At 45.3% G+C, this 12,780-nt stretch overlaps 1 protein-coding gene across 4 annotated transcripts in view; it reads right to left on the bottom strand.

Moving 5' to 3' along the window:
* Nucleotides 1-12,780, bottom strand: part of LOC140476506 (pleckstrin homology domain-containing family G member 3-like) — a 199,576-nt gene that overhangs the window by 72,660 nt on the left and 114,136 nt on the right. For all 4 annotated transcript variants that reach the window (XM_072569241.1, XM_072569244.1, XM_072569243.1 and 1 more), the window contains one exon: nt 3,257-3,714. In XM_072569241.1, the coding sequence (XP_072425342.1) occupies nt 3,257-3,714 (458 nt within the window). The remainder of the gene's footprint in view (nt 1-3,256; nt 3,715-12,780) is intronic.

The raw sequence follows: 12,780 nt of genomic DNA, 5'->3' as shown, positions 1-12,780 counted from the left end.
ACAAAAGAATAATTAGATCACAATGAGTCAAAATTTCATGCCGGTAACTCTGGATTAGCTGAACTTGTAGAAGCTTGTCAGACGTCATTATAAATATTTCCAGAGTTAATTCCAGGCAAACATTTTTAATGCCTTTTGTAAGGTCAGGGTGTTGTAAGTTGTGAACAAATCGATTAACAAAGACATTTTTCACATGTTCTCTGTTTCCATCTTACACTTCTTTTGACAAACTAGGTTACATGGTACCCTCTCAGCTGTCTCAAACTTCCCTTGGCATTAAGTCAGTATTGATCAAGTTTGCCATTGAAAAACCCGAGCAAGCTGGTGTCAACTGGAATCACAGGGAAGCCTCTCCACTAACTGGAGTCATACCTGGCACAAAGAAAGACCGTTATGATTGTTAAAGATTCAGACCATCAATGCTGGACTTTCTCCGAGTACAGTCCTTGACCCAGCCACCTTCAGCTGCTTCATCATTGACCAGACCTCCATCCTGAGATTGAAATTCTATTCTAACCCCATCTACAAGCTTGCTGTTGTAGGCCAGATTGCAAACAATGATGAGACAAAATACAGGAAAGAGATATAGAGTTCACTGATGATCGCATAATCTTCAACATCATTCTCAACTCCTAAGACAAACAGGCAGTTTGTGTCCATTTATATCAAGAACTGGACAATATTTAGACTTGGACTAACATGTGACAAGTAACGTCTGCGCCATAGAATTACTAGGCAATGACCATCTTTAATAAGCAGAAATCTAACCATCATCTCTCAACATTCAATGGCACTACCACCTTCCTGGAGGTTACCATTGACCAAACACTGAACTGGACCAGCTATATAAATACAGTGGCTACAAGAGCAGATCAGAGGCTGGGAATAATGTGTAGAGTAACTCACCATCCACATCTTAGGCCAGGATTGAGATCGGGAATCTTCAAAGTGCGACGGAATACTTCCCACTCACCTGATAAGTTCAGCTCCAACAACAGCTTGACACCATTCAGGACAAAGGATCCCACTCGAGTGCCAGCCCATCACCACTTCAACATTAACTCCTTTCACTAATGATGCACAGTGGCATAGTGTGTATCAGCTTCAAGATTCACTGTCGTAACTCACCAAGATTCCTCCGACAGCACCTTCCAAACTGTGACCTCTATCACCCAGAAACGAAGGGGCAGCAGACATACGGGAGGACTATCATCTACAAGTTCCCCGCCACATCACAAACTATTCTGACTTGGAAATGTACCAGCATTCCTTCACAAAACCCTGGAACACCCTTCCGAACAGCACTGTGTGAGTCCTTACAATGCAGTGGTTGAAGACGACAGCTCACAGCTATACTCTCTGGGGCTGTTAGGAACAGAAAGAAAATGCTTGCCTAGCCAGACATGCCCACATGCCATGAAGGAGGATAAAGTAAACTAAAAAAATTAATGGACAGATCCCTTGGGATTGGAGTCATCAGGATTTCACTGCTGCACACCCAGATTTCCAAAAGGCATTCAATAAGGTTGGCACACATGCCAAGAGCTCATGGAGTTGGTGCATATTAGCATGATTAGAGGACTGCATAACACACAGGGAGCAGTGTGGGCATAAACATGGCATTTTCAAGTTTGAAGACAGTGCTGCAAGATTCAGCTATTCACAATTTCTATTAATGACTTAGACGTAGAGCCAGCCAGTAGTGTATCTAAACTTGTTGATGGTTATGAAGCATTATGGAAAAGACACATAGGAGCTGCAATAACAATCAATAGATAATAGAGAGTGGGCAATAAGATGGTGGATGGTGTATAAAGTGACACAATGGTGTAAAACTCTGACTCTAATCAGCCACAGTATGTAAAGCAGTATGGAACAGAAGATACTTAAGAGGTGTGCAACATACAATCACTCAAATTACATCAAATGGTACTCAGAAACAAGGCATGAACCAAGCTATAAGGGAACTACACCAGCAGAAACTCAACCCAGACACTTGTACAGAGAATCAAAATCACAAAGGAAAGAAAGCTGAGGTAAACCAACAGGAGTCCCAGCATTAACAACTACAGAGTGAACTCTTCTTGTAGGATGTGACACGCCTGCAGCAAGAATTCAACTCCCTTGATTGTGCAGGTCTGCAGGAAGAAATTTGTGACGTGGATTTTAAATGCAGACAAACTAATTTTAAGTTGGCTACCTCAGCAACATATTGATCCTTTCCCATCCTAGGCCAGGATGGAGCTCAGGAATCTTCAGACCATCATATATTAAACTTTAGGGTTTGGAAAATTGCAAGCATTAGATCTCCTATATTCCCATCAGGACAGATAGATGTTAGTTACAACGGAAAAGATACATGGTTCTCGTTGTAAGGCAGATGCAGAGAAATTGCTTCTGCCGTTGAAGAACTTAACACACAGACTAAGGGACAGATCATTTGTGGTGAGTGTGTGGGTGGAATTACTTCAAAGGAATTGTATACCTTGAGAATTCTCTACACCAGAGGTTTGTGAATCCTCTATTGCTGAATAGATTTAAGGCAGAGATAGACCAAATTATTGATATCTCTCTCTCTCTCTCTCTCTCTCTCTCTCTTCCCCCGAGGAACAATAGGAGCAGCCAGAAAGGAAATCCAAGATTAACCATGACCATATTGGATGGTGGAGCAAGGTCAATGGACCGAATGGTCTACTCCTGCTCATTTTTATAAGAGCACAAGATCACAAACAAAGGATAAAAAATGTCCAGGTCACCAAAGGAATCAATGGCATTGATTCCTTTATGTCTGCCTGAGGGGATAGAAAAGACGTGAACCCAAGCCTTTACAATCCTGAGGTAAGAGTGTGAAGATTGAGCTAGGAAGATGGCTTACTAGAGTGTTTGAAGAAATCTTTCACAATGGCCTGCCTGAAACAAACACTGACCAATTTGAACTGGAATCCTTTGAGGGATCCTTCGGTTTTGTGTTGAGGGGGTTTGAGACACATTTGAATCTTACAGCACTGAGGTGGCCTTTCAGCCCATTCTGTCATCTCAGTTCATTGGAAGAATAACGCCATTAGTCTTACCATGACCAGCCCCAACTTTTCCCAATAACAAAAGAAACTTGCTTTCCAAGTAAGATGCCATTGTTAACCACAACCTATCTCCTGATACATTTTGGGTTTTATCATCCTGACTGGTTTATAAAATTCTAACCTCATTGACATTGAGTTCGATGAAATTAAACAGTGAAAAGCAACCCCACACCCACCTCAACAATGCTCCGCAGGTCCTGCACATACATCCGCTCGGTTTCAATTATCTCCATGACGACCCTGTCCACGTACGACAGCTTGGGGTTGGGGGCCATGGCCCTGGTCGCTATGGGAGACAAAGGGACCTGGTGGTAGCTGCCATGGGGGCTTCTCCAGTCCTGAATGTTGTTGTTGTTGTTGCACACTCGGTCAGCCTTCAGTGCCCGCAGAGGGGGCGTCAACTCCACCTGGATGCACTCCTCCCCTGGGGGCCCAGCCTCTGGGGTCTGGGTGCCCGGGGGAGGGGTCCCAGCGGCACCGCGCCAATCCGGCAGGGAGCCCGATGAGCCGACACTCACCGGGCGCTCGTTGTCCGAGCAGTCTGTGTTGACTGACATGGAGCTGGTGGAGGTGGTGACTGTGGACATCCTGTCATGGCTGCTCAGAGAAGAGGCAGAAGAAGTCCTCGGAGATTCTGGAAGAGGTGAGAAAGACAAAAGGAGGGCATTTTATAGTTCCGCATTCACATATGGTTTGAGACATTAGTGAGAGCAACCAGAGAGATACTCCATTTTACAGGCAGTCTGGGAGTGCATGAACAGGCCATGGATTATGTGAAATATATGATCATCAGCAAACCTCAAAGCTTTATGCCAATCACACAATACAACAATTACCACACTTCAGAAGTACCTACGCTAGTTGTAAAATTCTTTAGAACATCCTGTGGTCACGGGAGGCGCCATCGAAATGAGAGACTTGCTTATTTGGTCTTTTCTTCCCTAGTCCTTCCTAGCCAAGTCTGTACTTTCTGAAGTGTCGTCACATTTCTAAAAGGTAGGAAACAAGACAGCCAATTCGCACTGAAAACAGCAACAATGACACTGCAGCCTGTGATTTAAGTGACAAAGTTTGGGGGGGATAAATGCTGGCCATCTTCTAGTTGTGTCATGAGGTGATCGACAAACAGCTGAGAGATGTGGCCTTGGTTTAATGCATCATTCAAAAAGATGGTACTTCCAGTAGTACAGGCCTCTGTCAATATTACACTAGGGACTTCCAGCCTTTGGAAAGGCCTCAACTCTGCGGGATCGAACTCTGCCTCAGTGCTCCCTGAGCCACAGAAAACATGGAATAAAGTTGAACAAAAAGAACAAAAGAAAGGAAAAGGAGGCCTTTATTAAACCAGGTAGACTGTTGATAATCAGGTACGGCGACGGGTGCCAATCCCCTTGTCTCTGACTTGGAAACACGTCCTTCATTAAAGTCTTTGCAGTGATCTCCTTAACACGTTTTTCTGGTGTTCCAGTTAGGAGGATTACTTTGGGATTACAGTGGAGGGGGGAGGGGAAATGCAGAGGGAAACAACCTCTCAACAAGCCATACAGACTGAGCCATAATAATCATCTCCATCCAGCTCGGAGGTTTCAGCAGATTCTATTTTTGCCCTTTTGCCTACCCGAGTGAATCTGAAAACTTCCCTAATAGGAGTTAACTCAAGAATTCTAAATCGATGCTTAACACTCAATCTACACATACACACACAGTAAAATAGATGATCTTGCTATTATCCTCTTGCAAAAATTACCAGACTCTTTTTGACAGTAGCAAGGATACACCTCACAAGCACTTTGCTGGCTTTTCCAGTGTCCAGTGGCAATGAAATGCCCCATGTAAATGCCAATCTTTTTATTTCAGAGCTTCATTAGCACTTTCTTGCAGTGGGGTTGTTGAGAAGGCCATTCAGCCCCTCTATTGTGTAGCACTATTCTGTTAGATTAATCCTGATGTGTATTTAGTGCTTGGCTTGCGTTGTCTCAGGGAAATCTACCAGTTTTCAATGGACAGCCCGTACCTTCCCCTCACTGCTCCAGCTCCCAACCTCAACAGTGGTGGGAAGAGAGGGGTTGGAGTGGTCCAGATTTCCACCAACCATTTTCTCTGAAAAAGTGCTTCCTAACAGACCAATCAGCAGGAGGCAGCAGGGAAACCTGCCACACAAATTGACAGGGAGAGGAAAAGGAAACAGGTGAGGGATATAAACAAAGTGAGCAAACCCTGGAACTGATTCTAAAAGAGGGTAGACACAGAGGTGCGCTGGGGGTGTAATTCAGAACCAGTTGGGGAATGCACAGGCTCAGCTAAGGGACCGAGCATTTGGGCTGGTCATGAGAGCTCTTCCCTCAGAGTCATGGATCTTTGGGAATCTCCATCCTAGAAGGCCTTAGGTGCTCCACTGTTGGAGATATACGAGGCTGGGACACAAATGTTTGATTTCTCGGAGGGTGAAGCCATTATTATGGACCAGACCCCTCAAAGCATTTCAAGAAGATAGCCCAGACCCTAATTGCTAGTTGTTTTAAGCAGGTGTAGAGTGGGTAGATTAGATTAGAGTGTGGAAACAGGCCCTTCGGCCCAACAAGTCCACACCGACCCGCCGAAGCGCAACCCACCCCTTACCTAACACTACAGGCAATTTAGCATGGCCAATTCACCTGACCTGCACATTTTTAGACTGTGGGAGGAAACAGGAGCACCCGGAGGAAACCCACGCAGACACGGGGAGAACGCGCAAACTCCACACAGTCAGTTGCCTGAGGCGGGAATTGAACCCGGGTCTCCGGCGCTGTGAGGCAGCAGTGCTAACCACTGTGCCACCGTGCCGCCCACAAAGGAGAGATGCTGCTAATCAAACCACTTAATTTTAACCAAAGCAGAATTTATTCACAAGATTACTGAATGAAACACACAATCAACAGAAAGCACAATACAGATACCTTAACCCTTCCAAAACCCAACAGCTCATTCCAACTTAATGATGCTTTTCCAAATACTTGCAACAATCCCCATAAACACTCCTTGGCAGAAAAGGTAAAATCAAACACGGTCTTACAGGATGGGAGTCAGAGAGAGAGAGTACCAGCCTGGACCTGCTTCTTTGGATCCAGCAGCTTTTTCCATACCACTACTAAAAAACCAAACCAAACCCAAAGCAGAGAAAAGCTGAGCTGGGAGAACTGGCCACTCTCTCTTTATTGTACAAGTGCTTTTCTTAAAAACTTGAAAGCATTCTGCCTGAGGCATTATCTGTTGGCTGTTATCAAATTGGCCCTAAAACCCTTCAACCCCAGACTTTTCAGAGTCTGGGTGTTTTACAACCTCTCTGAAAAAAATACCAAGGACAGCATAACCTTGTTAAAGGAGCAGCTGCGTCACAGCATCTAGTGAGCACGTGGAGAAGCGAAATTGAAACTGAAGACAAGCTAAGATCATACTGGATGGCAGGACAGTGTTCGAAGGGCCCGTGATCCCCTACCACTCCAATTCCTTATGCTCTGATTCAAGTGGCAAGCGAACAAGGGTTTGATTATAATTGATTACAATGGCTGGCAATGTTCCCATGTGTCCTCCTTCCAATCGATCCCCTATGGAACCTTTGTCCAATTAAGGTTGGCAGACTAACTGGTGCCAACCAGTCCATTGCTAGGATCAGAAGCTTGGAGGCCCTGGCAACACTACCCAAGAAAGGAGGATGTTGCTGAGGAGAGTAGGCATGTCAGGAACTGGCAAAGGTCATAGAGTCATACAGCAGTCCAACCTGTTCTCACTGACCAGATATCCTAAATTTATGTATTCCATTTGCCAGCACTTGGTCCATATCCCTGTAAACCCTTCCTATTCATGTACTCATCCAGATGCCTTTTAAATGTTGCAATTGTATCAGCTTACACCACTTCATCTGGCAACTCGTTCCATACACGCACCATCCTCTGTGTGAAAAAGTTGCCTCTCTCATCTTAAACCTATGCCCTCTAGTTTTGGAATCCTCCACCACAGGGGGAATAAAAAACCTTTGCTATTCACCTTATCTATGCTTCTCATGGTTCTATAAACCTCTATATAAAAAGGTTTATATAGCCTCCGCGCTCCCGTGAAAACAGCCCTGGCCTACTTAGCCTCTCCCTTTAGCTCAAGCCCTCCAGTCCTGGCAACAGGATTAAAAATATTTTCTGAACCCTTTCAAATTTTCACAACATCTTTCCTTTCCCAGGGAGACCAGGTAAGTACATCATTCTTATCAACCACTGCTGTGTATAATTACCATTTTCCTCAATTATGAGCATGTGCAGGCTGTCTTTCCTTTATCTAACACCATTAGACCAAATATGATGTAGGACCAGAAATAGGCCATTCAGCCCATCATGTCTGCTCTGCCATTCAATGAGATCATGGTTGATCTGAGTACCCTCAGCTCCATTTTTCTGCCTTTGCCCCATAACCCTAGATTCCCTGACTGATGAAAACAAAATCTTCCTGATGAAGGGCTTATGCCCGAAATTTTGATTCTCCTGCTCCTCAGACATTGCCTGACCGGCTGTGCTTTTCCAGCACCACACTCTCGACGCTGATCTCCAGCATCTGCAGTCCTCACTTTCTCCCTCCGGATTAAAAATCGGTGTCTGTTAATATGTAGCAGGTTGGAAAGGGCTTTTGACAGCCAAATAGATTCAACCAAAATGTCCGAAGAGTGTTGTTGTGCAATCAGAAAGCCCTCCGAAGGCATGAGGTTGGCACCACAGATGTGGAGACTAGTTCTCCTGAAGGTCCTATCCACTCTTGGAATCTTACAGCTGGGAGGCCATATAGCCCACTGACCTGATCCAGGTTCTTTACAACAGCTAGCCAATTCTATAGTCGGAGATAGCCCTGCTCCCTGGTCCTTGTTGACCACGAATCTTTCCTCTTCAAATATATGTTACCAATTTAAATTCCGAGAGTTCCCAATTAATCTCTGTCTCCACCACACTTGCAGATGGTGCATTCCAGATCGTAATAACTTGCTGCGTAATAAAAATTCTCATCTCTCCGTAACAATGGCAACATGGCAGCACACAGCAAGAGCCCACAAACAAACTGATAAATCTGTCTGTGGGGACAGCGATTAAAGGGTGAATTCTGGCCTGATCGCTCAAGAAAGTCCCCTCCGCTCCCCAGGTCGACTTCCGAACAGCAATTTATTATCTCCAGCTAAGAGGCCCTCAGTTTATTACCTCACTCAAAAGACTTGAAGCATGAACCTGCTCTTTACAGCTACCAGAGAATTGGAGAGGCTTCTGTTTAACTAAGAGGCAGAACTGGAAGATAAGAACTGCTGGATGAGAAAGGTCCAAGGTCCATGTAGTTCACAATATCAGTGTGTCATACTATGCAACAATAAAAGGAGGTATTGCTGACTATGGTGATTAATCATCAATTAGTCTCCATTTGGACTCACTAAGAGTGTGGAATGCTCTAGCTTCAGAAAATATTCCAATGGCACCAGTTCCTCAAAAAGCCTATAACAATTGTCTAATGATATGTCTCAAATTACCCACATTATCCCAAAATAGGCTTGAGAATTCCACATTGAAAATATTGTTTTAAGAATCAGTAGAGCAGGACTTATACACTTAATGGTAAGGTGCTGGGGGTGTTGCTGAACAAAGAGACCTTGGAGTGCAGGTTCATAGCACCTTGAAAGTAGAGTCGCAGATAGACAGGATAGTGAAGGCGGCGTTTGGTATGCTTCCCTTTTTTGGTCAGAGCAGAGTACAGGAGTTGGGAGGCCATGTTGCGGCTGTCCAGGACATTGGTTAAGCCACTGTTGGAATGTTGCCTGCAATTCTGGTCTCCTTCCTATCAGAAAGATGTTGTGAAACATGAAAGGGTTCAGAAAAGATTTACAAGGGCATTGCCGCAGTTGGAGGGTTTGAGCTACAGGGAGAGACTGAATAGGCTGGGGCTGTTTTCCATGGAGCATTAGAGGCTGAAGGGTGACTCTCTTGGTTTAGAAAATCATGAGGGGCATGGATAGGGTAAATAGACAAGGTCTTTTCCCTGGGTTGGGGGGGGTGGGGGGGGGAAAGTGTTCAGAACTAGAGGGCATAGGTTTGGGTGAGGGGAAAAAAAAGACTTAAAAAGGGACCAAAGTGGCAACTTTTTCACAGAGGGTGATGCGTGTATGAAATGAGCTGCCAGAGGAAGTGGAGGAGGCTGGTACAATTACAACATTTAAAAGGCATCTGGATGGGTATATGAATAGGAAGGGTTTAGAGGGATATGGGCTAAGTGCTGGCAAATGGGACTAGATTAGGTTAAGATACCCAGTCGGCGTGGATGAGTTGGAATGAAGGGTTTGTTTCCGTGCTGTACGTCTCTATGACTCAACTCTTTGCTAAACTCAGTAAAAAGTCAAACATCTAAGCTTCCCTAAACTACAAGCCTGGTGGGGTGTTATCATGTAACCTCTTAAGTATGCCTCAAATAACTTCATCAATATTTCCATGAAAAAAAAGGCAAAGTGCAAACTTTTTAATTCCCTAATGGGATTATTTTTGTTCATTCCGGAATGCTCCAAGGCATCCAGGAGCAGCAAGAAATCAGCCTCTACATTGTGTATGCCTGAGGGAGAGAACTCAATCAGGTATGTAAGGTTGGGACATTAAACAGGGAGGTAACTTAGATCCAAACGTCGTATGAATGCTGACAGGGAGACACAAGGAGAACCAGTGCCATACCAGGTCTGAGGTTATGGTTAAAATTAATGACTTACATCTTTGCAGCACCTTTAACACAATGAAATGCAGTAAGACATTTGACACCAAGTCACACTGCAGAACGTCAGGAGGTCATCAAAAACCTGGTAAAGGGAATAGCTTCAAGAAGGACCTGAAAGAATGAGAGAGAGGTAGAGACAGACAGCTTAGAGGGAACTTGGGACCTCAGGCCATGGAAGGCAGGGCTTCCAATGGGAGCGTGATCCAAATCGGGGACATACAACAGGCCCAGGTTTGACAGGCACAAAGATCTCACGGGTCATTGGGAGTGGAGGAGGTCACAGAGTTGGGGGGGGGGGGGGGGGGGGTTGTATCATAGATTCTATACAGTGCGGAAGCAAGTGTTTGGCTCATTGAGTCCACACCGATTCTCTGAAGAATATCCTAAACAGATTCACCTCACTACCCTATCCCTGTAACCCCTGCATAATCCAGATAACCTGCATATCCTAGATATGATGTAAACAGCTCTTTAATTTGGGGGCGGGGGAGAAAGGGGAGCAGTAGCCTCATGGTATTACCACTCGACTGATAATCCACAGACCCAGGTCATGTTCTGGGAACCAGGCTTCAAATCCCGCCACGGCAGATGGTGGAATTCAAATTCAATAAACGTCTGGGATTAAGAATCTGATGATGTTAATTGTTGGATAAAATACCCACCTGGTTCACTAAATGTCTGTTAGGGAAGGAATCTGCTCCTTAGCTCTGGAGTGGGGGGAAAATTGACAAGACCAGCTGCCACTTCAGAACGCCTGACTTGGTAGAGAAAAAGGGGTCTCAAACCTTGGCTCACTTGTGCAAGCCCACACAATCCATTCGTGCTTAAATCCCCAAGCAGTCAGAAACCCTCAGCTCAGCACATGGTGTTCCAATGTGTGCAAAGCGTACAGAAGGCAATCGGGGTATCTGTGATGAAATTCAATTGAAGGCTCCTTTCAGGACAAGCGGGAGCCTGTTTGAACAGTCAAGATCACCCCTATCCTAACAAGCAACACAGTGGCGGGGCTGTGGCAAATGTTAGGAGACGACACAGCATCTGACTGGAAACCGGGAAACAGACAATGTAGCTTTAGAGAGAACAGATCGTATTTACTTACACTGACACACACACAACCCAGTGTCCGAAATGCTTTACAGCCAACTGGGTTTTCTGAAACATAGTCATCACAGAGGAAGCAGGGGACGGGATATGCACAGCAAGATCCTGCAAAGGTTAGATTAGATTCCCTACAGTGTGGAAACAGGCCCTTCGGCCCAACCGGTTCATACCAACCCTCTGATGAGTAATCCACCCAGACCCATTTCCCTCTGACTAATGCACCTAACACTATGGGCAATGTAACATGGCCAATTCACCTAACCGGCACATCTTTGGACTGTGGGAGGAAACTGCAGCACCCGGAGGAAACCCATGCAGACACGGGGAGAATGTTCAAACTCCACACTGACAGTTGCCAGAGGCTGAAACCGAACCTGGGACCCTGGTGTTGTCAGGCAGCAGTGCTAACCACTGAGCCAGATGATCTGCTATTTCAGGAGGTTGGTGGAGGGACAAACGTCGGGCAGATCGTTCTTGCTAACCAATGCCACCAGGGTCCTGTATACGCACCCAAGGGAGTAGAAGGGGGCCTCGGTTTAATGTCTCATCTCCTTCCCAATTGCACTGGGGTGTCCAGCCTGGATTATGCATTCAAGCCTCTGGCGTGGGACCTGACCTCCTAACGTTCTGCTGCTGTCTGGGCAGCAAACCTATAATTGAGGTGGCTTGCCAACACTACAGCTGGCCACCCACAAACATCAGACGTGCACTTTCGTGATGATGAGCCACTGTTTTAAAAGGGAAGGTTTTATTTTGGGTTTGCTCAGAGCACGATTACGAGTCAGTTTAGTCAGAGGTATTTTTACCGAGGAGCAGCAGCTGGTTGAAGAATGTGGAAGCGAAATGATGTTTTGGATGCCAAGGTCTCGGGATTACGTACATAGAATTAGACAGGAATTTACAGCACGGAAACAGGGAAATGAGTTTCAAATAAAGTGGAGTGGATGGAAAAGCCTAAAGACCAGCGTGGGCCTGTCTCAGAAAGACTCGACCCCTATCATTCTCACTAGCCCCTTCGTTTTCAAGGCCAACGCATCCAAGAGGACGGGAGTGGGGTCAGCTCAAGAGAGTACCTTTGACCAAGATTGAAATTTGGCATTCAGTCAAGACTTTGAAAAAGATGCCCCCCCCCCTCCCCCCCATAAGGGAAAAAAAAAGAGAGGAACCAATTCAAAATAAAAACAAACACTGATATGATAATCAGTCAAATAAAACTAGGGCTACAGTACACAACTGAGCCTGTGTGTGTGGATAAACAAGTTGCTCTTTATACTGAGCTGAACAGACACTATGCCGGTTTCAATAGCTGTCCCTGATCCAGACAGACACTTCCTAACACTCGAATTCCCAGTGGGGACAGACACTTCAGCCAGGCATCCCAGGATTAGTGCAACACTATACTCTCCTCAAGGTACCAGTACAGGCTGTCCCCAGTCTAGGAACATCTGACTTACAAACACTCATACTTAACGCATGACATCCCATACTAACTATTAATTTTAAGGATCTGACATGCAAGCATTCACTTGTGCTTATCAATGGCTAATTTATACTGCACTGTATTGTGTTTCGTTGTGTAACAAATCAACTTACAAATGCGCTCAGGAATAAAACTTCTCTGTAACCTGGGGACTGCCAGTACAAACTAGCTTCCATTAGAGAGAAGGCTAGTACATGTGCCAATTTCCAGAGATGGCCAAGTAAGGTAAAGTCAGAATAGTCCCAGAGGACCACAGGGAATCGAACACGCCCTGTTGCCATTATTATGCATCATCCAGCCAACTGAGCTAACCAACCCCTAACTCATACCAGGACTAGTGCGTGTACACCACACTCAGCATCA

This window comes from Chiloscyllium punctatum, chromosome 4 (assembly GCF_047496795.1).
Source record: "Chiloscyllium punctatum isolate Juve2018m chromosome 4, sChiPun1.3, whole genome shotgun sequence".
In the NCBI taxonomy this organism is placed as follows: Eukaryota; Metazoa; Chordata; class Chondrichthyes; order Orectolobiformes; family Hemiscylliidae; genus Chiloscyllium; species Chiloscyllium punctatum.
This window is presented reverse-complemented; position numbering and strand designations above follow the sequence as displayed.